At 36.3% G+C, this 27,496-nt stretch overlaps 2 protein-coding genes across 6 annotated transcripts in view; one reads left to right on the top strand and one right to left on the bottom strand.

Moving 5' to 3' along the window:
* LOC106877911 (26S proteasome non-ATPase regulatory subunit 6) lies at positions 1-27,110 on the bottom strand. 2 transcript variants are annotated; one of them, XM_014926963.2, is made up of 8 exons: positions 26,953-27,110; positions 6,063-6,271; positions 5,487-5,632; positions 5,104-5,323; positions 3,704-3,812; positions 3,032-3,200; positions 2,565-2,670; positions 1-656 (listed from the first exon to the last, which is right to left on the bottom strand). In XM_014926963.2, exons 1-8 carry the CDS (start codon positions 26,966-26,968, stop codon positions 588-590), a joined length of 1,044 nt encoding a protein of 347 aa, XP_014782449.1. In that variant the 5' UTR covers positions 26,969-27,110; the 3' UTR covers positions 1-587. The 2 variants fall into 2 exon arrangements, with proteins under 2 accessions (XP_014782449.1, XP_014782448.1); XM_014926962.2 differs by lacking the exon at positions 26,953-27,110 and adding an exon at positions 11,839-12,008.
* Positions 24,074-27,496, top strand: part of LOC106871906 (DCC-interacting protein 13-alpha) — a 58,548-nt gene continuing 55,125 nt past the window's right edge. For 3 of the 4 annotated variants that reach the window (XM_089347626.1, XM_089347625.1, XM_089347624.1), the window contains exon 1: positions 24,077-24,395. In XM_089347626.1, coding sequence (XP_089203752.1) covers positions 24,342-24,395 — 54 coding nt within the window. In that variant the 5' untranslated portion in view covers positions 24,077-24,341. Of the gene's footprint in view, positions 24,396-27,496 lie in introns of all 4 variants that reach the window. The other variant, XM_089347627.1, reaches the window with a different exon arrangement.

Raw genomic sequence — 27,496 nt, 5'->3', positions numbered from 1 at the left:
TTTTTGTGAAAAGAGTAAATAATTGAGTCATTTTTATTTAATTAGTAAAATGGTTCTAATAACAGTCAATTATCAGTCAAGAAGTTAATTGATAGACATGAAAATGATTACAGAAGGTATAAATGACTGCAATAGATGTAAATGAATCCCAGCAAAAAAAAACAAAAACAAAACAAAAAAAAGTTAACCAATCCCTTGTTTTAGTTCTGGTTGCAGTACAAAAATTGCTAATAGTATCCACAAATACTCAAGCTCTTAATCTACAGCAAGACTGACAAAAACTTGAAGTGTTCAAATTTATCTTATGGTTACAGAAAATAATTGATCAGTCATGTTAAAATGGTGAAGCAGTTAATCAGAATGGTAATAGTTCATGGTATTTCAAAGAGAGAGTGGGCTAAAGAATTCTTTCCAGTGGGATCCATCACATCTTTTCATGATATGGCTGGAAATAATTTAAGCTGGATTTCTTAAATTATTCTTAATGTAAATATCTCTTTCATATAGTCACTGCATTATATGTACATCATCCTATGAAAGTAAGAACTGAAGCAAACTGACTATTGGAAACACTGGTTCTTCTATTCTCATATGTTGATAACACGGCTCAGTTTCTGGACTCTATTTAAAAGAATATCTCCTTGCCTGATTGTAGCCTAAAATGGATAAATATAAGCGAAATATTAGTGATGTGTATAATTGAATACAGATGAGGAAATATAAAAATAAGTGAAATCACAAATGCAGTAAAATTTGTAAAATATACACCAGTTATGTTCACATACATATGGATCAAAGTTTCAAGTAATCAATAAAATGTTTTTATGCTGTTACTGATATATAAATATGTTGTAGAAAAGAAATGAAATCATTATACGTGAGTAGGGATTTCTGATGACAGCAAATGAAAAAGAATCAGACAAGTCCAGCACCTCTTACAATTCTGATTTTCAGTGGTAAACAAAATAAAAAAAAAAGAAATTATAAATAACACAACCTGTTAGAAAATTACTATCTTTTAAATCTCACAATGTGAGATATTCAGCAACAGTACTTTGTAGTAAAGATTGTTTACCAACATAACATGGCAGTCCTGGTTTAGGACGAATGTTGCTGTAATTTAGCCCCAGGAGACATCATCTCCAGCTGGCTATATGATATGATCTATGTCCTTATATTTTCGAACATGGGAATCTAACACCCCCACTCAGCTCAAAACAATATCTGTGTATCGCAATTTCTGGGTTATTTCTCTTCATCAGCACAATAATTGTTCAGCTAGAGGTGACACAGCCAAATTCCTGTTCGAAATATATAGTTTTCAAAGTGACAACTAGTCACTGATTTATAAATTAGAAAACTATTTTTTTTTAAATCTAACAACGTGAGATACACAGATGTTGTTTTGAGCTAGATTCTCTCGTTCAAAAATGTAAGGACACAGATCGTGTCGTATAGCCAGCTGGAGACGATGTCTCCTGGGGCTAAATTACAGCAACATTCGTCCTAAACCAGGACTGTCATGTTATGTTGGCAAACAATCTTTACAACAACACAACCTGTATTATTAACAAAAATTAGTTTATATAATTTTAATAAAGTAGTGTCAGATGTGAGAAAGTATTGAGAATGATATGATATTGAGAATGAGGAGTGAATTTCCAGGGAAAGAGAGAGGTAACTAGTAACGGAAAAAAAAAAAGAATGAAATATGTGCAGATTCTGCTTTTATGATTAACTGAAAATGTCATAGAATGGTGACGAACAGATGAATAAGAAGAGGAGAAGGCTTGATGGAGACAGATTGGGCAAAAGGGCAAGGCCTAGGAAGTGTACAGATATCTTACAAGCATTAGAAGACAAAAGTTATTAAAAATCATAAAAATTGTATAAAATGTTTATGTATTTGTTTTGTAAGATTCTTGATGTGAAATCATGTGTACAAACAGAAACTGTTATACTTGGGGATGGTCATCTTTAACTGATTAAATACACACACTATTGATTTGATCTTCATTTTAGCATTAATATTATATTTAGTTTATTTGTCAAAGTTCTTCCGTTACCACAGTGACCTCTTCAATGACTTTTTGTTCCACATGTCTACTCTTGTCCTGCCTATTCCATTTTTGGAATAGGCAGGACACGAGTAGACATGTGGAACTGAAAGTCGCTGAAGAGGTTACAGTATGGTGACGAAAGAACTCTGACAAATAAGATTAGCAATTAATCAAAACAAAGTACTTTACAGCCCTGAAAGAGAAGCCCAAACTTTAAAATGCAGTTTTGATGGCTTTATATGTAAGACCACCAAACATTTGTAGTAACTTTGAAGGCTTTATTGAGTGTTGGTAGGAGAAGGTAAGGTACAAAACCCTTTCCTTGGTATGTGTACCTACATGTTTTGTTATTGTTGAAATAAGTAAATTATTTTGTCTATAAATATAACAGACTGTCTTCAAAATGTTAAGTTATAATAACCATTACAACATAGATATGTGAGCTCGAGTACATAAACATCCTTTTTGTTTTTTAATTAAGAAGATTTCTAAAGCAAAACTAACCTGATACTGCCAATTTTTACTATCAGGCCTGTTAGTTTCTACAATTCCTCCAACCTTGTCAATTTTGCAATGAAGTCGACCAGCAGCAATAAATCGAGAGAGTTCCCTACAAAAGATAAAAACATGAAATATTTAAACAGACTTTTTCCATTAGTTATTATAGTTAGAGCACTGAAACATGTGACCAAGCATAGTTGAAATTATGGACACAATTTGCTTCCACATTACATTTATTTATATATGAACACTCCGGCTTTGAGAGATCATTTTCTTTATATTGTTTCCAAACATACTTTCCTCAGTTGAAGTAAAAAAGTTAGAGGATAAAAGTACAAAATATATGAATTTTTTTTTTCAGTTTCATACATTCATCCATCAATTTAGTTTTCTAAGACATTTGTTATGCAACATATTTCAGTTAAAGCAATCAATACATGTTACAGACAAAATATAGGAAAGAAACTTACTGATCTATAAACTCAACAGTGACACCAAATGTCTCAGCCATGTAAGCAAGAGTCAAGCTGCGGTAAGACTCAAGGAGTTGAGAGTAAGCAACAATCCTCATTTCTCGAATATAATAGCGATAATGTGGAGACAGCAAACGATCATATTGCATTGTCTCTTCTACCCAAGCTGCAAATAATACAAAATACAATTATAAAACTTCAATAGGTAGTGATATAGCATTATTTTATATATATATATATATATATATATAGTTCATTCTCAAAGAAACTAAAATCCATTTGGTCCAGCAGATGTGGACAGAATATACAGCTACAAAAAATATAAGCAAATAACCAATGCCAGCATGAAACATGGATGTAAGATGATGATGATGCTGTTACAGAAAAGGATTTGCAACAGAAGAGATGAAGTGGTGAAGAAGAGGTGGGATCAAATGTCAGGATGCCAAGTCTAACAGAAGAATTGACAAAGGATTTTAACAAGCAACAATATGCTGCATAACAGATCCATTCAGCCCTTGCCAGCTCAGAAAAAAATATATACATGAATAAAAGACTGAATGCTGATATTCATTAGCTAAATTACTGATGTCATTATACTTTGCAAAATGCTGAAAATTTGGACATTTCATAAACAGACAATTAGAAAGTTTTAAAAAAATACCTTACCAAGAATCCTAAAGAAAGAAGCATACTGGCAGTCATACAATGAAAATAAAAAGGACTTGACATTGGGTAAGCTGTGTAAAACTTCTAAAATTTCAGATCCTTTGATAACCTGTAAGAAAAAAAAATCATCAAAACTGGTTATATTTCATAAAAAAGTAGTGATAATTGATTATCACATAATATCAATTAATGTTCAATAAAAACTCAATAGATATTCAGAATTTATTTAACATTAACATATTTAATGCAGTGAGCATTAAAAAAATCTAATTAAAAATAATTAAGGGATGAAAAGAAATTAACTAATGACTAACATTTTATTCATTTTGGCAAGGGGGACAATTTCAAATATCTATATTCAATCTCATTCGATTTCCTTAGTAAAGCAGAGACTTCATCTTACATGCTAATGTAGCAATGAGACAATCACTAAGTAGATGTATTATAATGCAAGAGTAGTGGGTGAAAAATTTGCTGATTAAACAAAAGTAGATCAAGATTAATTTCTCTGAAAAGCCATCTACATGAAAAAAAAAGTGCTAACAAATGCAATGAGCAGAAAACAATCCTAATTTGAAATAATTATTTAGAAGTTTATTGCATACACTCCGAGAGTGTAGTGGGTGCTTTTTACGTGCCACCAGCACGGGGACCAGTCAGGTGGTCCTGGCATCAATCACATTTGGATAGTGCTTTTTATGTGCCACCGTCAGGGAGTACTGGTATTGGCCACGTTCGGATGGTGCTTTTTACACGTCACCAGCACAGGAGTCTAAAGATAGAATACAACAGTAATGTTATTACGTGTAAGTTCCATTGTGTAGCTGAATCAAAATGAGACTAAGAAAGTTTTAGCATATAAATAGTTCTATATTTAAAGAATCAAGCTTACTTAAGAAAATAATATTGGGGTCAAAATATATAATGTCGTGTTATCTTTTTCCATGCTGGCATAGGTTGAATGAGACTTCTTGTAACAGCATTCTATAGCTGCATGCTCTCCCTTAATTTTTCAAGGGAGGTACTTTATTCCAATGACCAATACATGTCAAACTCCTGAATAGAATGCTTTGTTTATAGAGGACATAAACCTTAACCAAGTGGTGTCAATGCAAAGACATGAAAAGACTTTCATCTACTACATTTCACTCACAAAGTTTTGGTCAATCCAAGTCTATTGTAGAAGATACTTGCCCAAGATGCTATGCAGTGATATTGAATCTAAAACTACATATTTGCATGGTGAACCTCTTAACCACATAGCCATACTTATACCTATACCTTATTTATGGAAATTTATGAAGAGAAACAAAATGAACTGTTTTAGTTGTTTCTATTGCTGAAAAGCAAAGTTATCAGAAAACCAAACTATGATACCTGGCCAAAACCAGAAAACTTACCTGTTCCCTGAGTTTAGGTCGTTCAAGTGCAATAGTACAACAGAATACAGTATAGGTGACAAAAGTTTGATAATCCATGAGTTCATATGAAGTAAAGGTTGCCACAGTATCCAAGAAAAGGGAAGCAGCCTTTTTAAAGTCTCGTATTGACATACAGTAGACTCCACGGTAGACTTTTAAACGATTACGTCGATCCCAATCACCACCTTCATCAATTAATCTGCAAAGAGACAAAAATGGTAGCATTATTTAGAAGGAAAATAAAAAAAAATACAAAACTAATGTTATATAAACTAATCCTAAAACATCAATATTTTATTTAACAGTTGATAAAGAGAAATAATATTTCTACAACCAATAATTCAGATATATTACAAACTTACGTCTGTGCCTTTTCTAGATACCGAGTGATCAGTTCATGATCCATATAAAAGAGACCAATTCTGATGAGATGAAACACCAAATCTAAACGATATCCAAGTGTAACTGTCTTATCACTTGTCTTCTGGAATTGAGTCAGAGCTCCTTCCTGAAAAAGACAAAAAAAAAAGTGTAATTATATAAACATTATATCCAGATAATGAGCAATTACAAAACGGCAGGAACATAACTATACTTAAATCCAGATAGGCACAGCCTAAAGAATATATCATCTCTTCCAAGGTACTCAATAGATATGGTGTTTTCTCCTTCTTTTCCCCACAGAACTGGCTGGACTCCCGCAACTTCTACTCAGGCACTCCTGACTCACTTACTTCTCCATTCAGCAGCCATATTGTAGCCACTCCCCCAGTGCCTACACTATGCATAATACCCAGTCCTTCCTGGTTCTCTGGAATTCTTTACTTATATATTTTTTTCCTGCAGCTGTCAAGAGGAACATTAATATTAATCTCACAGAACCTGCAAATGTCATGACCACATTACTTTTCTCAAGACCAAAAAAAAATGTTATTCACCTTGTCTCCAATTCTGCTCAGATATTCAGCTTTTTCCAACATAAAATCCCGAACTTCTGTTTCACCAAGATTCTTCTCAGCATCCTCAATTTTTTCATCTATAGCTTTCAAATCTTTTTCATTTGTTTCTTTCATCTTCTTCAAAAGATTTTCATCAAGTTTGAAACCAAGCTGAGCAATACAAACAGTTTCATAAAATGGCGCCATGTCTAAAGAGAAAACAAAAGCATTTCAGTTGTAGTTAAAACATTCTATATCTATGACACATTTAACATTTTAATATGTAGTTAAGTTGGGCTGTATAGGTTTTTGTAAATTTTGCAGGACAAGCTCAAATTGAATGCCAGCTATAGTTTGAGAAAGCTTTCAAAGGTCATAGCTACTGTTCTGTCACTAACTCCATCCCCACACAACTGATGTAAAGTTGTTTCTGCAGTTTAACCCTAAATCGGTTATGACTGTGCAGACATATGATCAAAGATGTTCCAACCATGGACAACCCATCATTTATTTTCAAATATTGTATCCTTCCCATTTTTAAGATGTAGGATGTAACCGGAGAGTTTCAGTTGCTATTTCTAATAAGCAACTACAAAAGGCCCACTCTCATTGTCTCATTAAAAGGTTTACATGGAAATTAAGAATTAACTATTTAAAACAGAAGCTTACTTCCCAATCATGTGGTTTCGGGTTCAGTTCCCTTGGGCAGCACCTTTCGCAATGATGACTCAAAGAAGAAAAAATGCCGACAATATAAGGCTTCAAAGTAACCCTATTCCATAACCAATGCACCTCTACAACTTCAAAATTTATAAACTTAAAAGCTTATCCTCACAAAATCCTCATCACCATCATCATCTATCCATTTTCCATGCTGGTGTGAGTTGAACAGGTTGTCATAGCTAAAGTCATATCTCATTGGGAGCTTCCACTCCTATTCACTGGTGCTTGTTTGTGTCATTTGGCTAGGTTTTTACAGCTGGATGCTCTTCTTATCACCAACTACTTTACAGAGCATACTGGGTGCATTTTCTCATGGCACCAAGACATAGCTAAAGTAACCTCACAACCTAATGCTTTTTCTACTCATTTGCCAATCACTTTACTAGGTGCATTTTTATGACAACATCATTACAGAAGTTGTTTTGGTCATCAGTCACTGCAAAGGGAGCACAGATGGGAAGCAGAGGTGGCTGTTGTGCAAAGGAGGGAATGTGCCTTGTACATGGAAAATGTAGAGTACTCAGTAAACTTACACATGTTGACAGAGGAAGGGAGAGAGAGAGAGAGCAATGACAACCGAAAGGCCAGAAACCAAGCAAAAGTTTAGGCACAGAGAGTACTCAAAAGCCTTAAAGTAAGGGTAAATGATGGGTAGTTCAAAGGAGAGTGATGGCTGATAACACAAAAGTGCAAAGTTAATGTGCATGGGTAATGGGGATCAGGGTAATTCAATGCTATCTTTTATAACATAGGCTTAGTGAAGAGTAAGGAAATCTGTGTAATGAGGATTATGTAATCAGTACAGAAGGTAGGAGATGAGGTGGAGAGCTATGAGTGATGACAAAAAGAAAGAGAGAGGTGAGCAATAGGTAAATGAAGGGGATAGGTCCAAGCTGATAACAGGAAGAGCAACAAGCCACAGAAAATCTGCCTCAATGAATTCTGTCTGACCTATGCAAGCATAAAAAATTAAGCATTTAGCACAATGATGATGATCATCATATCTTAATTAAATTTCATTAAATTCTTTCCAATTCTTAGGACTCAAAGTTTCTTGAAAGGTTACCATAGCTAAAGGAACACATTAAATGCGTCAAACCATGCCAACATGCATTGAATTTACTCGTGATTAATGATGATAAAGTTCAAATATGAAAACGTTTGAGGGTTAGACATGGAGTGTTACCAGATCTTAGTTGAAATACAGTCTTTGACTAAATTAACACAATTTTGATAGAAAGTTTTAATCTAGATTACTCTAAAGCATGATTAGTTTATATAATAAAACCAAGACTGTCTCAGAGAGACTGGTATCAAATAGGTTAGACAGATTTGATATAGAAAAAATAAATAGTTAAACTAATCCAAGGTAAAATACAACAAAAGAAAATATTGTTAGTCATCTATCACTAACCACATTTCTAATAAAAATAGCAAAGCTAAAATCTTCAAAGAAAATCTGTTCTTCATGCTGATACCGTGAGAACACTTTATTTTGAATAGATCACTGAGGGAGTCTCTACATTGCCACTTGATTTGTTAGAAATAGAAGCCAAACCTTCCTCAAATCACACCTACCTTAAAAAAAAAGACAATGGATACTATATCTGAAAATAGGTGATATTATTCATGATTAGAACATCTTTGATCATAGGGTTGCACAATCAGGTCTGAGTGAGAGTTAAAAAGAATAATTTGTTTTGGTGGGGTTGGGTAAAGAAACAGTAATCATAATTTTCGAAGGCCCTCTTAGACTGGTTAAGTTGATATAGATCAGTGGTTCTCAACTGAGGCCCATATTAGAGTTTGTTGTCAAAATTTATGTGCAATAAACTGGTTATACTTCTACAATGCACAAAATATTTTAACTATTTTTTATACAATTCCTGATAATATTTAATTCTAAAAATACAATAGGGTTTTTTAAACATCAAATATCTATGAGGGTTCACAGATAAAAAAAATCATTGGACCCACTGATATAAATGATATTCAATTTGAACTTCTCTAAGATGACTCTTGAAGGAAAAGAATTACAATGGACTGCAGTTTTTGAATGAAAAGCAGTACCAAATATTTAGTGCACAATTGGGTAGAGGTGTGAGTGAAAACAATAGAGATGATGAGTAGTAAGTGCAGACGAAGGAGACCTATGGTCAAAGGGATTTCAAACCATGACCATTCAATGTTATTTTTAGATATAATAAATCCAGAAATGCATTATCTGTCTTATATTCTTAAAAAAAAAGGTGTGATTTAAGTTAGATTTAGCTGCTATTCTAGCAGGCTGAGCAACCATGTATAAATTCCCTTGTAGATAGAATCAGAGAAAAGAGTGTTATGTGAGCAAATAGTTGGAGGAAGTTGACAAATTTATCTTTTCTGATCAGTCAGAGAAGCTTCTTTTTTTTTTTTTTTAATATATGTGATCTAGGATTAAAAGTCATATCATACCTAAAATATGAATGAACAGTATTGTAATATGGACTGAACTTAACTTTGTAATCAGTCAGCAACTGACCAAAACATAAGATATTTTCTATCTCTGAAGAAAATGCCTATCCTTTTGTATACAATTTTGGTTATATCAAAGTTGTATGTTTGCTTTGAGAGCTCACTGGAAATTTCAAGGGTTTCAGTTGTATTATATATATACATAGGGATTGTCTCATTGATACATGCAGTGTTTGGTAATACTGAAAGAGACTTGGTTATATCCTTATTTGATGATGAATTTGAGATTCATGGAAGCAGTAACAAGTTTTGGAAAGGTCTCTGTTACATGTACAAAACACGTGTTCAAAAAGTTTAGCAGGGGTGAAAATTTGTGTTATATGCAATAAGAGTAATTGTTGTTAGAAATATGAAAAACAAGTGTGGTAGACATAACTGAACTAAAGCATACCAAGTTAACAGAATGTGAAAGAAAGAGCCTCATCATTGCATTGGCCATAAGAGTAGTCAAACAGGAAACTTTTGATACAAAGGGATATGAGACAGACAGAGCACATATACAATTAGAAGGTTCTTGTGTTAACTTCAGGGGCAATAGCTTGGCTTTCATAGAAGTTGACAGACGGAAAGATCACTGATGTCTGAGTGTATGATGCAGGAATGCTGATTTCTAGCAGAACTGGTTCTATGGAGACTATATTGATGGTATAAGAAAAGGGAAAGAAACTGAAGGTGCTAAACAGGAAGGAGTTGGCTGCTTACAGCTGTCAGAAATGTTATAAGAGTGAGCAATAGAGTGGTGAGTAAGGAATATCGGTATTTTTGAAGGAGAAGTATTAATCATATTTCCAAAGCTTGGGTACATCACCAACCAGGACTAAAGTTATTTTCTAACCAGGAACAAAACGCCTAAACTTTTAGATGCAGTTTTGGTTATATCAAAGACGTGTGTGAGTGAATACAATACAAATGATGAGCGGACGGGAGGTTGTTGTTTATACCCAGGTGAACCTTGATCAAGATGTTTTGCAAACAACTTGCACATGCAAGTGCTACCAGTCGGGAACTCCGCATACCGGAACCCAGCAAGTGTATAGGGTCATCAGGAGAGAGTGCGTACCGTTTCGGGGCCTACCTCTCTTGATCAAGTAGACTTATGGTCAAAGACATTTCTATGACAATTGTCTTGACATCGTGTGAATGTTGTAAATGAGTGTCACTCTCATACAAGTAGTGTCAATCATTTTCAATCTTCCGTGAAAACATGTCTGGCCATGAAGAAATATTACATTGTTTGGAAACAAGTGAGGGTTGGCCACAGGATGGGCGATTAAACGATGATGGTAATGATCTATCCATATACAAAATAACAAGGCAGGGTTCTTGAAAATAAGTTCAAGCCATTGGTTAGGCTCACATGCTCAAGAAGTCTTTTATTAGAAAATAGTCTTACTGATAAGTTATGCCTTTCAAATGAAAAAGCACAATATATTTGAGTGAGTGAAAACATTAATTCTGGACTTTGTAATATTAAATGGGGGCTAATGCAGTTTCGCACTAACACCACCAATGGATAAAGCCAGTCTATTAAAAGGAAATATCCGAAATACAAATATCCCTACTAAAACTAAGGCATTTTGTCCAGCATTTCCACTTGAATATTGTGCCTCTGTCGAGGAATAATTATAGTGTTTATTTTTGTAATTGTAGAGGTATCAAAGACCACGTTATCCGATGTGTCCTTTCTGTTCTTGAAACAGGGTGTGTAGTTTTAGGAAGATTTAGCAACTATTTCCTATAAATTAGTCCAAGAAACTTGGGATATACCTAAATTATAAAAAAAATATGCTTTTGGAACGAAATTAATGATAAAGAACTATTAGATTTACAGCCATTATGAAAACCATTTTCAACAAGCCAATGAAGGAGCTCTAATTGGTCGCTCGATCTAGTAGAAATAGCAGCCATATTTCCCTTAAATCATACATTGTTGTCTTTAAAATATATATACGTTAGATAATATACTATGGAGGGAAAAAACTGGATGTTCATAACTGGAGTACATTTCATAAAATGACTACTAGTTCAGAGTTGCCTTGGGAATGAAAACAACTATTTTCAGAAAGGTGCTTCAAGCTTGTTAAGGATACACAGAAGAGTGGCGATCTTCGGCACTTTTGTACTGAACACTATTGAAGAATGGCTTATTACCACTGACAAAGAAATAATTTTGCCTTGTAGAAGTGAAAATAGAAATCAAACGTAAAATTTGAAAAAAAAAACAATCATAACAAAATAAGATGAAAACAAAAATCGTAAAATCATAAAGCAGAAATTATCCGGTAAAAACGTATAAGAATGATGAAGCAGTTTTCAAACAACCCGTGTAAACTTAGAACTCGTGCTGTTGGTGCCTCAATACTTTCAATATTTTGAATTAAAGTGCCATTATATACACACATATGCATATATATATATACACGTATAAAATATATATGTGTACGCATATTTACACAATATTAAAACAAAGATTTTAGTGGTACATGCATGTGAGCTTAGTCAACGTACAAGGCCGAATCATTCATCTCAAAACACTTACTGTCTTCTATAACTTTATCCATAATTTTTTTGGCGATTGACGCGTCATTTTTATATTTTTTGGTACTCAATAGAAATATTGATTGAGCAAGTTGAAGGTCTGGATTTTTAGGTAATCCTTCTTCTTCTAAATTTTCTTGCGGCATGTTGGCGTTTTTCTAAATGAAAAGTAGATTCACCGGAAACTACAATACAGCAGAAAATGCAAGAATGAATCAACTTTTCTCTGATAAAATTCAACTTCGCTTATTTTTTTAAGATTTCAAAATCATTTCAGTGAAATTTCATATTAATTTTAAATATAAATTATAGATAAATTTTGAATGATTTTATTAATCAACCCAAAATAATATCAATACTGCTGTTGCGTATGAAAGTAAATGTATGGATGGCTATCGGTTTTAAAATATTGCTTCAAGAATACGAGGCTTATATTAGAGTTGTTTTTATTTTCATTATACATTTTTACATTTTACTTATTTCTTGACTATTAGTTTTCTTTTACTTATTCGGTTTTTTTTTTTGGTTTTTTTTTTTAGTGGATAGCTATAGGTAAAGAAGAGACTTTTAAGATATTTCGCTGTTGACTAATGAATACCATATAGATTCGATTTTCTAGCGGCGATCTTTTAAGTTTAAAATGTTACTTTCACTTCAGTCAATCAGCAGCTAGTATTGTTTTATTTGATAGCCGGCTAGGATTTTTGTTCTATTACAGAAATCACTTCCAAAATACAAGAATCAAGATTGTTATAGCTATAACAATACTGTCTAAATTTCTTTAATATTATTGTTATTGCTACCATTCATTCTTGAATTGAATAACTTACATTATTTTACTTCAAAATGTAGTCTCTCACCGTCTTGTTTTAATCAACAGTACTGGGAGAACAAAAAATTCCAACTAATTACACTCTCCCAAACGCAAGAAATGCCTAATTGCAAGCCAAAATATCCCCTGACACACACACACACACACACTCTTTCTTTCTCTCTCTCTCTCTCTCTCTATCTATCTATCTACTTATCTATTTTGTTCGTCTATGTTCCACTCTCTGCTTAACAACCAGTGTTGGTTTGTTTATGTCCTGGTAACTTAACAGTTTTGGAAGAGAGACCGACAAAATAAGTACCAAATCTAAAAAAACAAAATTACTGGGATCGATTTGTTCGAGTAAATTTTTCGAGGCGGTACTCCAGCATGGACGCCGTCCAATGACTGAAACAAATAAAAGGTGTGAGAGAGAAAGAATGTGTTATATATTCATTTATTTGTTTCAGTCATGTGACTGTGGCCATGCTGGTGCACCGCCTTTAGTCGAGCAAAATCAACCCCAGGACTTATTCTTTGTAAGCTTATTCTATCGGACTTTTTTGCCGAACCGTTAAGTCACGGGGACGTAAACACACCAACATCGGTTGTCAAGCGATGGTGGGGGGACAAACACAAACATAGACACACACATACATATATATATATATATATCATCATCATCATCATTTAACATCTGCTTTCCATGTTAGCATGGGTTGGACGATTTGACTGGGGATTGGCGAATCAGATGGCTACACCAGACTCCAATCTGATCTGGCAGAGTTTCTGCAACTGGATGCCCTTCCTAATGCCAACCACTCCGAGAGTGTAGTGGGTGCTTTTTACATACCACCGGCACAAGGGCCAGTCCTGTGGTACTGGCAACGGCCATGCTCAAATGATGTTTTTTACAGAGGTAATGCAGTACGATCATTTCATGCAACTCCATTTAATTGAACAATGCAATCATTACATCAGTTTAAATGCAGAGCAATCCTCAGCTGCACAAAGACATAGAATTTAATTAAATTAAAACAGATGGACGCATTAGTATAATTATGCCTAAAATCTCCAAGAAGTTAAGGAGATAGACAAAGAACATACTGCCTTCACTCCAGCATAGAAGCTACAAACTGCATCTCATCTAAACTAACTCTCTCCCTAATTAGTAGGGCTATGACCCTCTCTGTGACTTTCATTACCTGATCCAACAACTTGATACCTCTGTAATTATTTGTATCTAATGCATCACCTTTACCTTTGTAACAGTTGATTACAGTGTTGCTACACTAGTCATTGGGTATGACTCCTTCATGTATCACTTGATTGACTATATGGGAGACTAGACTATAGCTGACACCGCCCGATATTTTAAGCATCTCTGTGGTGATTCCTGATGGGCCAGGGGCTTTCCCTGTCTTCATACCCTTAATTACTTTATCTTGTGTGTGTGTGTGTGTGTGTAAATATACATACATAGAGAGTAATAAACATTTTCCATGCTCACGTATGCTGGATGGAATTCATTGAAGTAGATGTTTTACAGCTGGATGCCCTTCTTGTCACTTAAGTCTCACCTATTTCCAAGCAAGACAATATTTCCTTATGCCCAGATATGTTTTCATGAAACGGGCAGGGAACACTGAGGGAATCGGGGGCGTAGGAATACTTCTAGCAGAGAAATGGGTTGATAAGGTAATCGAGGTAGTTAGAGTATGTGACAGAGTACTTAAGATTAGACTAGTGCTTCATCATAGGCTAGCTACTGTCATCTCAGCCTATGCCCCTCAGCCGGGGCTCCCGGATGGGCTGAAAGACCAATTCTATGACACCCTCTTGCAAACTACCTCGTCGACAAGAGACAGAGACCTTCTCTTTGTGGCTGGTGACTTCAATGGTCATGTCGGACGTCGTGCTGGAGGCTTCCATGGCATACATGGAGGCTATGGCTTCGGTTCCCGCAACAAGGAGGGAACCAAACTGCTGGAGTTCTGTGATGCAACCGATCTTATGGTTTGCAATACCAACTTCAGGAAACCTGCCTGTCACCTAGTCACCTACCAATCCGGCAGACACTCTAGCCAAATCGACTACATCCTCGCCAGAACTAGAGAAAGAGGGCGGCTTATAAATGCCAAAACCCTCCCTAGCGAAGAATGTACACCCCAACACAGATTAGTAGTTAGCGACTTCGAGATCAAGGCAATATGGATACCCAGAAGTAGACCGGCCTGGAGGAGAAGGGTATGGAAACTTAAAGACCCTGCAAATGGACAGAGACTTAGAGACAAGTTACTTGAAGCATTTGATGAAATAGAAGGGGATATAGCATCATACAACGTGGAAGACAATTGGAAATTTCTGCGGGACAACCTGTTGAGAGCCACAGACCAGATCTGTGGCTGGTGTAAAGTCCCCTCTTGACCTAGAGTAACGTGGTGGTGGAACAAGGATGTAGACGGGGCTATTAGATAAAAGAAACAGGCTTGGAAGGACTGGAAGAACGGTGGTAGCAGGGAATTGTACCAATCTGCCAGAAGGGAAGCTAGGCGACAGGTTTATTTAGCCAGAGGGGAAGCAGATAAGTAAAGATTTGCCAATGTTCTGCGCCGTGAGGACCAAAGACTCGAGGTATTTCATGTTGCAAGACAGTGTAGGAGAGAGAATAGTGATGTTGTAGGAGAGAAATGTGTTCGCATGGATGATGGTACGCTTGCACTAAATGAGGCTGCAAAGAAAGAGGTCTGGAGATGCCACTACAATAGATTGCTTAATAAAGAGAATGAATGGGAGAAAGAGAGCCTGCCGTATGTCGACCCAACAGAGGGACCAGCTATCCGAGTTGACAGTACCAGGGTAGATAAAGCAATTAAGAGTATGAAGACAGGGAAAGCCCCCGGCCCATCAGGAATCACTGCAGAGATGCTCAAAATATCTGGCAGTGTTGGCTACAGCCTAGTCACCCGTATTACGAATCAGGTGATACACAAAGGAGTCATACTCAATGACTGGTGTAGCAGCACCATAGTAAACTGCTACAAAGGTAAAGGTGACGCTTTAGATACTAATAATTACAGAGGCATCAAGCTGTTAGATCAGGTTATGAAAGTTACGGAGAGGGTCATAGCCCAACTAATTAGGGAGCGAATCAATTTAGATGAGATGCAGTTTGGGTTCGTGCCAGGTAAAAGCACCACTGATGCCATATTTCTAGTGAGACAGCTGCAGGAGAAATATCTAGCCAAGGATAAACCTCTGTACCTGGCCTTCGTTGACATGGAGAAAGCCTTTGACAGGGTCCCCCGATCCCTTATCTGGTGGTCAATGAGGAAACTTGGGATAGAAGAATGGTTAGTGAGAGCTGTGCGAGCCATGTACAGAGATGCTGTCAGTAAGGTGAAGGTTGGAAATGAGTACAGTAATGAATTCCGGGTAGAGGTAGGGGTCCACCAAGGTTCCGTCCTCAGCCCCCTCCTATTTATCATAGTCCTCCAGGCGATCACAGAAGAATTCAAGTCAGGTTGCCCCTGGGAGCTCCTCTATGCTGATGACCTTGCACTAATTGCGCAGTCACTATCAGAACTAGAGGAGAAGTTTAAGGTGTGGAAGCAAGGACTAGAATCGAAGGGCCTTAGAGTCAACCTAGCAAAAACCAAAATCCTAATAAGTAGGAAGGTAGATAAAACACAAACCCCTTCAGGTAGATGGCCCTGCTCAGTATGCAGTAAAGGAGTAGGTAGTAACTCTATAAGATGTACCCGGTGCAAGCTATGGACACATAAGAGGTGCAGCAATATCAAAGGCAGATTAACTACAAAGTTAGTTTTTGTATGTGGCAGATGTTCAGATGCAATAAACACTGTAAACAAACAGGAAACAACTTCTATCTCATTCCAGGGAGAAAAACTAGAGGTAGTCGATAGCTTCCGCTATCTGGGTGACCAAGTTAGTAGTGGGGATGGGTGCGCTGAAAGTGTAACTGCTAGAATAAGAATAGCCTGGGCAAAGTTTAGAGAGCTCTTACCTCTGCTGGCGACAAAGGGACTCTCACTCAGAGTAAAAGGCACACTGTATGATGCATGTGTACGAACAGCCATGCTACATGGCAGTGAAACATGGGCTGTGACTGCTGAGGACATGCGTAAGCTAGCAAGGAATGAATCCAGTATGCTCCGCTGGATGTGTAATGTAAATGTGCATACCCGTCAGAGTGTAAGTATCTTGAGAGAAAAGCTGAACATAAGAAGCATCAGTAGTGGTGTGCAAGAGAGACGATTGCGCTGGTTTGGACATGTGGTGAGAATGAATGAGGATAGCTGCGTGAAAAAGTGCCACTCCCTAACAGTTGAGGGAACCCGTGGAAGAGGTAGGCCCAGGAAGACCTGGGCTGAGGTGGTGAGGCAAGACCTTCGAACATTGGGCCTCACCGAGGCGATGACTACTGACCGAGACCTTTGGAAATGTGCTGTGCATGAGAAGACCCGGCAAGCCAAGTGAGATCGTTGCCAGGGCCTCTGGACTGGCTCTTGTGCGTGTGGCACATAAGATGTACCATCCTGAGCATGACCGTTGCCAGTACCGCCTGACTGGCCTTGTAGGGTTTTCGAGAGAGATCGTTGCCAGTGCCCCTGGACTGGCTCTTGTGCGGGTGGCACATAAAAGACACCATTTTGAGCGTGGCCGTTTTCGTGCGGGTGACACGTAAAAGCACCCACTACACTCTCTGAGTGGTTGGCGTTAGGAAGGGCATCCAGCTGTAGAAACTCTGCCAAATTAGATTGGAGCCTGGTGTAGCCATCCGGTTGCACCAGTCCTCAGTCAAATCGTCCAACCCATGCTAGCATGGAAAGCGGACGTTAAATGATGATGATGATGATGATGATGATTGGAAATGAAGAGCAATGCTTGTTTGAGAATGACGCTTGTTTACAACTCTCATGTGGTGTCAAGACCTCAAGACACTAACACTCATGCATAACTATACCTCTTAAATGATTCTTCAGTTTCTATCTACTGAATCTGCTCACAAAGCTTTGGTTGCTACAGAGTTACAGTTGAAGACACTATAGCATTAGATTCAGGCTTGTGTTTTGCCCCACAGAAACTGCAATTCATTCATGTGGACACCTGAGATTTTATCCAATGAACTGCTCATAGTTCAATGGTCTGACTAGAACTTTCCATGAGTGAGACCTACAAATACAGTCAAACTAAGCGCCAAAAATTCAGTGTCTCATATCAAGTTGGTGTACGCTCTCCTAATAGCTGTTTTCATAGCTGAATATTTAACCTGGAATAATCAAAGAAGACACACCACAGCACCTGAATTTGCTATGTAAAAATTATCCCAAACGTTGAGTTTCTAACAAAAACATTCTGTACATGTCATACTTCACTGTTTCATCTGAATGTTTCCATTAATTGTATTGCATGAACACCTTTCCTATTAAAAAGTTAAAATCCCCTTCGGTCATGAATGACCATTGGATTGTACCTACAAAGTTCCCCTCCGAGGCACAGGTCCAGGCAAGGTTGTTTTTTGTGGAAGGTCAACAATTGCCCATGCATACCAGCCTCCCTTCTCCATACCACCGACGTTATCCAAGGGAAAGACAAAGGCCGAAACAGCTTGGCACCAGTGACATTGCAACTCATTTCTACAGCTGAGTGAACTGGAGTAACATGAAATAAAGTGTCTTGCTCAAGAACTCAACACACAGCCCAGTCTGGAATTGAACTTACTATCTCATGATTGTGCGCCCAATATTCTAACCACTGAGCTATGTGCCTTCACCTTTTCTATTAATGTAACATAAATTATTCTCCAATACATATAGAAGCCTTCCTTGTTACAACACTTACTCAAGTGTCATGCAGTAGATGTGAGCCTGAAACATGTGACTGAGAAGCAAACTTCTCAACTACCCAACCATGTATGCACTTAACCACAACACACTCACACACACACACACACACACACACACACACACACACACACACACATACACACATGTCACTCACTATTATTCAAAACTTGGCACACCAGTCCTTTTAACCAACAGGGTCTTAACTGTGTCGGTTGAAATAATCATTATGCCCTGTTTTAAATGAAAGAATATAAAATTCTACACTTGTATCATGTATTGAGTATTAAATTTGAAAGTAGCCCACTTCAGTTGAACCATATTCAGTTGAAGAAATGCCAAGCTTCATGTACATGCAGTATCAACCAGACAGGTGACATTGATGTTGACATGACAGCTAAGATTGGCAAAGTGTTAGTTGTATTCCCCTGCTGAATGACATCTGAAAGCCAAGACTCACCTCCAGGAACACTAAGACATGCATCTTCAATTTATGAATGAAGTCATCAATCATATTGTATAGAGCCAAGGTAGATAGTTGAACACCTCTCTGAAGAAGATCTAGACCTTGAATCATTTCTTCAATAAGATACTTAGAATACATTGGGTAATATAGACTTGCAGGAGCAAATCCCCAACAGTTTAGAGATCAAACGAAAAGAGGGGCACTAGATTATACATGACCTCAGGAGACATCACGACATTGCAAAGTGATTCATCAAAGAGAACTTCCAGGGCAAAAGTAATCAAGGAAAACTAAAGAAAACTAGGCGTAGGAGTGGCTGTGTGGTAAGTAGCTTGCTTACCAACCACATGGTTCCGGGTTCAGTCCCACTGTGTGGCACCTTGGGCGAGTGTCTTCTACTATAGCCTCGGGCCGACCAAAGCCTTGTGAGTGGATTTGGTAGACGGAAACTGAAAGAAGCCCATCGTATATATGTATATGTTTGTGTCTGTGTTTGTCCCCCCAACATCGTTTGATAACCTATGCTGGTGTGTTTACGTCTCCGTAACTTAGCGGTTCAGCAAAAGACACCGATAGAATAAGTACTAGGCTTACAAAGAATAAGTCCTGGGGTCGATTTGCTTGACTAAAGGTGGTGCTCCAGCATGGCCACAGTCAAATGACTGAAACAAGTAAAAGAGTAAAGAGTAATTTCAAGTAATGTGACCCGGAGAATAATGTGAGATAATCTAGCTAGAGTTAGAGGCAACTGGAGATAAAAGATTTGGAAAAGAGATGAGTGGTAAAACATTGCCAATGGCCCATGTCCCAGGTGGGGCCAAAGATATAAATGGTTAACATGTGTGTGTGTAAGTATGCATATATTTGTGTATATACCAGTGCTCCACAGCTGGTATGTTGTGACACACTGGTGTGCCATGAGATGATGCTAAGTGTACCACTGTGTAACCTGATTATAATTTTTTCCTTATACTTTTAGTTACATTTTGAGATCAGATGTGCCATCAAACTTTTGAAAAGAATACAAGTGAACCACAAGTGAAAAACGGTTGCAGAGCACTTGTATATACTCACAGACATCTCACAATATATACTCACAGACATCTTGAGTGCAACGCCCTAACCACTAGGCCAAGGGCCCTCTTACACACACACACACACACCCATGTTTCCAGGAAGGAATTATTCAAACTTCGAAGAATTCCTCTCAACACATAACTATGATGTTTCCCCACTACTCCTGCTCATGATCAGAAATGCACATATTATCAGCCACTAAGGAACATTGCTCAGCTGGTAAAGGTCAAGTAACTGACAAGCAAATCTCTTGCTGGTATGGCCTTTCAGGTATTTGGTCTGAATACATTCCTGTTCAATTATTGCAAGGGTACCAACTATCACTAGTATTGTAGACCTTAAAATGCCACATTTTTTCTTAGTTTCAATTATTAGGTCTTTATACTCTCTGATCTTTTGGAACTCTTTTCAGATGTCATGATCAGATGGTATGCTCATGCATGTTTCCTTTTTACAATCCTTAATAATTATATCAGGCCTATTAGCCTTGATCTTTCTATTGATGTCCATATGAAAATCCCAAAGGACTGTCACATTCTCTTCTTTTGTTGCTGCATCTTGGTGATGTTTGTACCATTTTTCCTGTCTAGCAGAATCGTTAGCATGCTGAAAAAAATGTGTAGTGGTATTTCGTCTACTGCTACATTCTGAGTTCAAATTCCACTGAGGTCGACTTTGCTTTTCATCCTTTTGGGGTTGATAAATTAAGTACTAGTGAAACACTGGAGATTGATGTAATTGACTATCCTCTTCCCCAAAAATTTCAGGCCTTGTGCCTATAGTAAAAAGGATTATTATTATTATTATTGTCTTTGCACAGCTTCTAACACTGGAGATGTAATATGGTATCAGCTGTTCACTACTAGTGAACTAAGGTAACCCCCCACCTTATTTTTCAAGCACCTTCCGGAGTATTTAAACAGTTCCAAGCAGTGCTGTTTTCTGCAAGTGCTCCACCCTTATGGCAGCTCCTATTTATTCCATGTACTTCTCAAGATTTTTACTCACTGTTCCCAGGGCTCTGACCATTTTCATTGACCACAACTGCTTAACCTCCCAAGCTAACCTGTCATATCTATTGACTTTTCTTTCTTCCTTATCACATACCTTGTTGTCAGCAGGGCATGCTATATCTATGATCCAGCATAGTTTGCTTTCTTTCTCAATTAAGACTATATCTGGCTTCCTATTCTCTATCTCATGGTCGCACTGAATCATAAAATCCCACAGGATCTTTGCATTATCATTTTCGATGATGCCTTTGGGTTTATGGTCATACCAATTTTTTGCTCTGTCAAGTGTTATTATTATTATTATTATCATTATTATTATTATTATTCAGGCTGCAAGCTGGCAGAATTGTTAGCATGCTGGGCAAAATGCTTAGCAGAATTTTGTCTGTCGTTATTGTCTGAGCTCAAATTCCACTGAGGTTGACTTTGCCTTTCATCCTTTTAGGGTCGATAAATTAAGTACAAGTTGATCACTGGAGTTGATGTAATTTACTAGTCCTTTACCCCAAAATTTCAGGCCTTGTGCTTTTAGTAGAAAGGATTTATTATTATTATTATTATTATTATTATTATTATTATTATTATTATTATTACTAAGACAGTGAGCTGACAGAATTGTTAGCATGCCAAGTGAAATGCTTAGCAGTATTTCATCTGTTGCCACATTCTGAGTTCAAATTCCACTGAGGTCGATAAATTAAGTACCAGTCAAGTGCTGAGGTTGATGTGATCGATTGTCCCCCTCCCCACAAAAATCCAGGCCTTGTGCCTATAGTAGCAAGTATTATTATTATTATTATTATTATTTTATGTTTGACTTTTGTTTTGCATTTGTACAAGTTGGATCCAAGTCTCACCCAGAGACCTCAAGAGACAAGTTAGAAGTTCATGTAGGTGTTATGCCTAGGGTACCATATATTTGGATTTGTACAGTTTTGTTCAAGTGATTATTTATTTATTATTATTATTATTATTATTATTATTATTATTATTATTATTATTATTATTATTATTATTATTCCTTCGTAACACAGTGTAGGTAAAAATGCATCAGAGTCTTTAGTCGTGTGTCAAGTCACAACAAGGACCTCAGACAGATAATACTTTCCTTAAGATGTACACTGTGCCCAATAAGGCTGCTTTTTGCAAGACATCAATCTTGCATGGGATTTTCAGTTGCCTTAGGAAGTTTTGGAGTTTCAATGGGATTGAGCCCAACGCTCCAATCACCACTGGTATCACTTTCACATTACTCTCTTGAATTCCATACAGTCTTGCCATTTCCACTTTCATTTCGGAGTACGTGGTAATTTTTTCAACCTCTTTACTCACAACATTCATGTCATTTGGTATGGCTACAACAATGATCTGACAGTTTTTGTCTTTCTTATTCAATATGACAATATCTGGCTGACGGTGTTCAAGTACATGATCCATCTGAAAATCATAGTCCCATATTATCATCCTCCTGTATAACTTTACTTGGTACATGCTCATACCAGTTCTCTGTTACTTCATATTGGTATTTACGCCATTAGTGTCAATGAAGATACACACACACTTTATTGTGGCGGTGCTTGTATTCTTTTTGTGCAAGGCTCTCACATCCACTTACCAAGTGGGTCACACTTTCCACACGCTTTCCACAGAGTCTGCATTTCTGGGTGTCAGATGATTTATAGATGTTATACTTCACTGAATTGGTAACAAGAGCCAGGTCTTGTACAACAATGAACAGACTTTCAGTGGTACGCTTCAAATCACCTCGCTCAAGCCATGTCCACGATGCTGTATTATCCTTAACGTCTTTTGCATTCCTTTCAAATTGTAATGCATTCTCATTTCAAGAAGGACTTCTTTTCTCTTCTCCTCAGCTCTTTGGTTAAACTCTTCCTTGCCCACCATTTCATCTGCATTTACACCCATATCTTTCAGGGCATATTGCAGCAGGTCTTCATCACTATTTATCAAATACTCTACAAGCGTTCTCCTTTCACTCCTTATACAATGGTCTATATTAATTAGTCCTTTGCCACCATTCTTTCTTTTCATATACAGTTTGTTTACATTTGCCTTAGGGTGTAGTGCCCCATGCAGCGTCATCAACTTTCTTGTCCTTCTATCCAGTGTTGATATTCCTCCTTAGTCCATTTGAGGATGGACACACTATATCTGACCACCACAACTGCCCAGATATTCATAGCGATAATCAAATTTTTGGCATTCAGGTTGGATTTCAACACCATCTTTACCCTTTTTTGGTACGCCTTGCTGACCTTGACTATCATTTCTCTGTGTAGAATGTCATCCAACTCCAAAATCCCTAAATACCTATACCCACTACTGTCGGGTTCACCCATGGTCTCTCCTGATGATAACCGCAATCCTCTGCAGGCTGCTTTCTTCCCTCTTTTCATATTATTATTATTACTATTATTATTATTATTATTATTATTATTATTATTATTATTATTATTATTATTATTATTATTATTATTATCATTATTTTAATTGAATTATGAGAGTATGATATAGTATCTTAATAACCATTTTATATTCCCATAATAACCAATTTACTGATTGGTTTCATACCAGAAGTCAAGAAAACCCCCAGTAAGCAACAGAAAAGCCAAAAAGAATAGAATGGCATGACCTCTTTGCTACTAGAGGTATTAAAGTATCACATCTGGAGCCCATACCATACTATTCCTTTTGGCCTTTTCTGATGATTGCCAGGGTTTTTCTCAGTTCCTAGTATGAAACCAGTTGGTAAATTGGTTGTTATGAGAATATAATATTGTATTTATTAATAATGATATATCCACTCTATTAACCTATGCATGAGTGCCTGTATTTTCTGACTCATGGATTTTAAAACAACTCCAATTTATCTTCAAATTATTTCTGTGAAATAAAATGCAATAAAATTCTAATTCTAACGGATGTTAGTACTTTCGTGGTTCCATAGTAATTTTGAATATGCCATTTGTTTATCGTTCTGCGATACTGTGATACTGCGAATGTGTACTACGCGTACCTGTTAGTGAGTGAGAGAGAGAGAGAGAGAAAGAGAAAGAGATATAGCAAGAAAGCGAATGCTCGATAGAGAGAGAGACAGAAAGAGAAAGAGATATAGCAAGAAAGCGAATGCTCGATAGAGAGAGAAACAGAGAGAGTGAGCGCGAGAGCGAGAGAAGAGTCGTCTATCAACACCAGTTTCTCACACCGGACTATTACAATTTTAATCAAAAGAGTTGACAATTTGTTAAAATGCCTGGAATTGCAAAATTACACTTGGAGGACTCATTAGAGGGCGGTCCACAGGTAGGAACGAAAAATGTTTCTTAACATTTTTTTGTAATTATCATTTCTCCTTCGTAACCTTATTCGTTCAGTATGTCAGTTTGGTGGTGCATTTTGTAAATACTTTTGTTTTGTTTGTTCGGTTAGTTGCTTGCTTTTAGCTTTTTCAAATTTGTTTGTTTATTTAATTCGGTTTGGAACGAAGGAAAATATGGCCTCTTGGAGTAATAATAATAAATAATAATAACGATAACAACAACAATATATTTGTCGAATTTTGTTTCTGATAACAGCAACTTAATGTTCTGAAAAAATATGTGGTAGTTCGCTAAACTGAAGAACTAGTTAGTGTCACGTCTGTTTCATATATTGATCTAATTTGTCCTCCTCTTACACAAGTTGATCGACAGGCAGCATTTGCCTAATTTAGTCTGGGACACTGAAGGAGAGAGAGAGGGAGATAGTGTATTAAGTTCAACTGGCGAGACAGGGGTAGAAATGGCTGCTGTTTGGCCATGGTGCTCGAATACCCGAAATGACAACATTTACAAAACTTTTTATACGTTGGCTTCGTTCTGCCAACAAATGCAGTGGTTGACACAACGTTGTAGTTTTGTTATTGATTCCCTCGAGGAGAAGAGATTGCCAACAGTTGTTGTTATTTAATCATATATATAGATTTTCGGGGAGAGGAGCGATGTGAGGAAAGAACAGTATATTTAATTTTTGCATCGAACTTTGTACATAGATATGAATGCATTCATGTAGGTCTTTGTATATTTATATTTATATATTACATGCATAGATGCAGGAGACATCATTACATTGATAGGAGCGATAATTCTTTGAAACTGCAATAATGTATCTATGTATAACACAAACACACGTACATATACACACTCGCGTGCCCGTATGCATATGTGTGTGTGTTTACACACACACACACACACACACACACATATATATATATATATATATATATATATATATATATATATATATATGGGTGTGTACATAAGCTATTCGTAGTGTACGTGGGTTAGTTTGACAAAAGGCCTTTAGTCTAACTTATCAGTGCACAGTAAATAGAAACGAGTTAAGATTTGTTGTAATTGATATTTCTCTGATATTCAAATGTAGCTTTTACATGTTATCTTATCGTATGTTGACGATCCAACTTGTTACACAAGAATTGCTTTATAGACAATATCTTTAAATTTGTTTTTTCCTGTGTAATTGAATATTTGTTCGAATTCATTCAATATTTTCTGTATTTCGTTTGATTTCACTCTTGATATTATTCTCTTCTTTTTTTTAAATATTGTTTTTGATATTTTATAAAAAAACAATTTGTCGTAATTTAATATAAGTTTATCTGAACAGTGTCATATCTCATTTTCGCATAGTCCAATTTCAAACAGAATGTTGATACATTTGGGGAAAAAAATTATTCTAATGTCATCTGATATTTTGAAAACACACACGCACACACACTTTTATTAAAGATTGTTTTCCACTGGGGTCATTCATTCTTCGAAGATTAGCATTGTCAGCTTGCGTGCCTTATTTCAATTTTTCATTTCTTTAATTAACTACTGACAATTTTCATGTTACGCGACATCCTTACACATCAGCAGAGCTAATTAAGGAAGAACCCGTATATTATCCTCCATAAACAAACAACAGACTTATGCTTGTCCACTTCTCCCTGAGCCTCAATGGGGTTTAGTGCTTGTTGAATCAAACTTCTCTTGCATTGCTGTAGAAGGCACAAAAGCCATTTATAGACCAGCTAACAATTTCTGACATTCTTTTTCATCTTGGATCACTCATCTTTAAGGATCCAAAAATAGTTTTGTTTTTTGCTTGTTTTTCTCTCACCAATTTGTGTAGATTTAAAAGTTAATGAATAGACCATTTTGGCATATGAATTATCAATGCTATCCATTATACTAATGGCCATTGTTTCAGTTTCATTGTATTTAACTCTATTATTCCGAAATATCGAACTGATGTCCTCTTTTATCTTGATTTTATCATTTTCAATGACGACTAAAAACAAACAAAACAAAAAATCAAGGAAAATATCAGTCAAATATCAAACTTAGTCAAGAATGTCAATTTTTGAAAAAATATGTTACACTCCTCCAAACATACTCCTCTCTTTTTCTCCTTCTCTCTCTCTCACAAACACACGATGAGAGAGAAAGAGAGAGAGAGGAGTTTGTGTGGGTTTTCTGGCACAGAAATGAAATCAAACATCAAATCTGAAGTACACCGTTCTTTCTCATGGCCAAATTACCTTTTTTTACTTCTTATCTTTTGTCTTGTTACAACTGTCAAACAGTTTCAACGTGTTGCTAATGATATAAACTTTAATCTGTCTCCTTCAAAACGAAATTCGTCTACAGCTGCCTAACTACCATGTTCCTCATTATAATGTAGTCACTCCAAAACATTTGTTCCTGAGACATTGTGTCAAATTCGTCTTATATCAATACTCAGCCATCCTCCTCCCTACAGATTTATTGATTATTCTCTATTTCTTTCAACCTTAAAAGTAAAGTGCAATACTTACAGCTTTTCATTCTCATATAACATCATCAATTTAAATTTGGATTTCTTAGCTGGCATCTACTTGTCAGAACAAGTCCATATTAATTTGGAATACTACAATCTACCCGACCTTGAAGACAATTTTTCTCTGTCTCATGTTCTCTCTCTCCCTCTCTCTGTGTGTATATATATATATATATATATATATATATATATATATATATAATTTGTGTTTTCCTTGTCTCTACATGTCCAGTATACTGATTGCTTTATTCTGTTTTATCAATTATATAAAATTTCTAAACATTTGAAATATATAAATTAATATTGTAGTTTATCCTAAATAGTATGGTACATGAGAAAATATATGCACCTTTAGAAGCATGACTTTTCATTAGCAAGCTCTTAGCTTTACTCAATATATATATATGCACTAAGTTTCACAGATAATAAATTGATATTGAATCAGTTAGAATATTCATGTAATCTAACATTTTTAAAGAATACTTATTAAAGAAACAACTATATTTTATATATATATATATATATATATATCATTTGGGATT

Source organism: Octopus bimaculoides, chromosome 2 (assembly GCF_046866305.1).
Source record: "Octopus bimaculoides isolate indiv1 chromosome 2, ASM4686630v1, whole genome shotgun sequence".
Taxonomy (NCBI): domain Eukaryota; kingdom Metazoa; phylum Mollusca; class Cephalopoda; order Octopoda; family Octopodidae; genus Octopus; species Octopus bimaculoides.
This window is presented reverse-complemented; position numbering and strand designations above follow the sequence as displayed.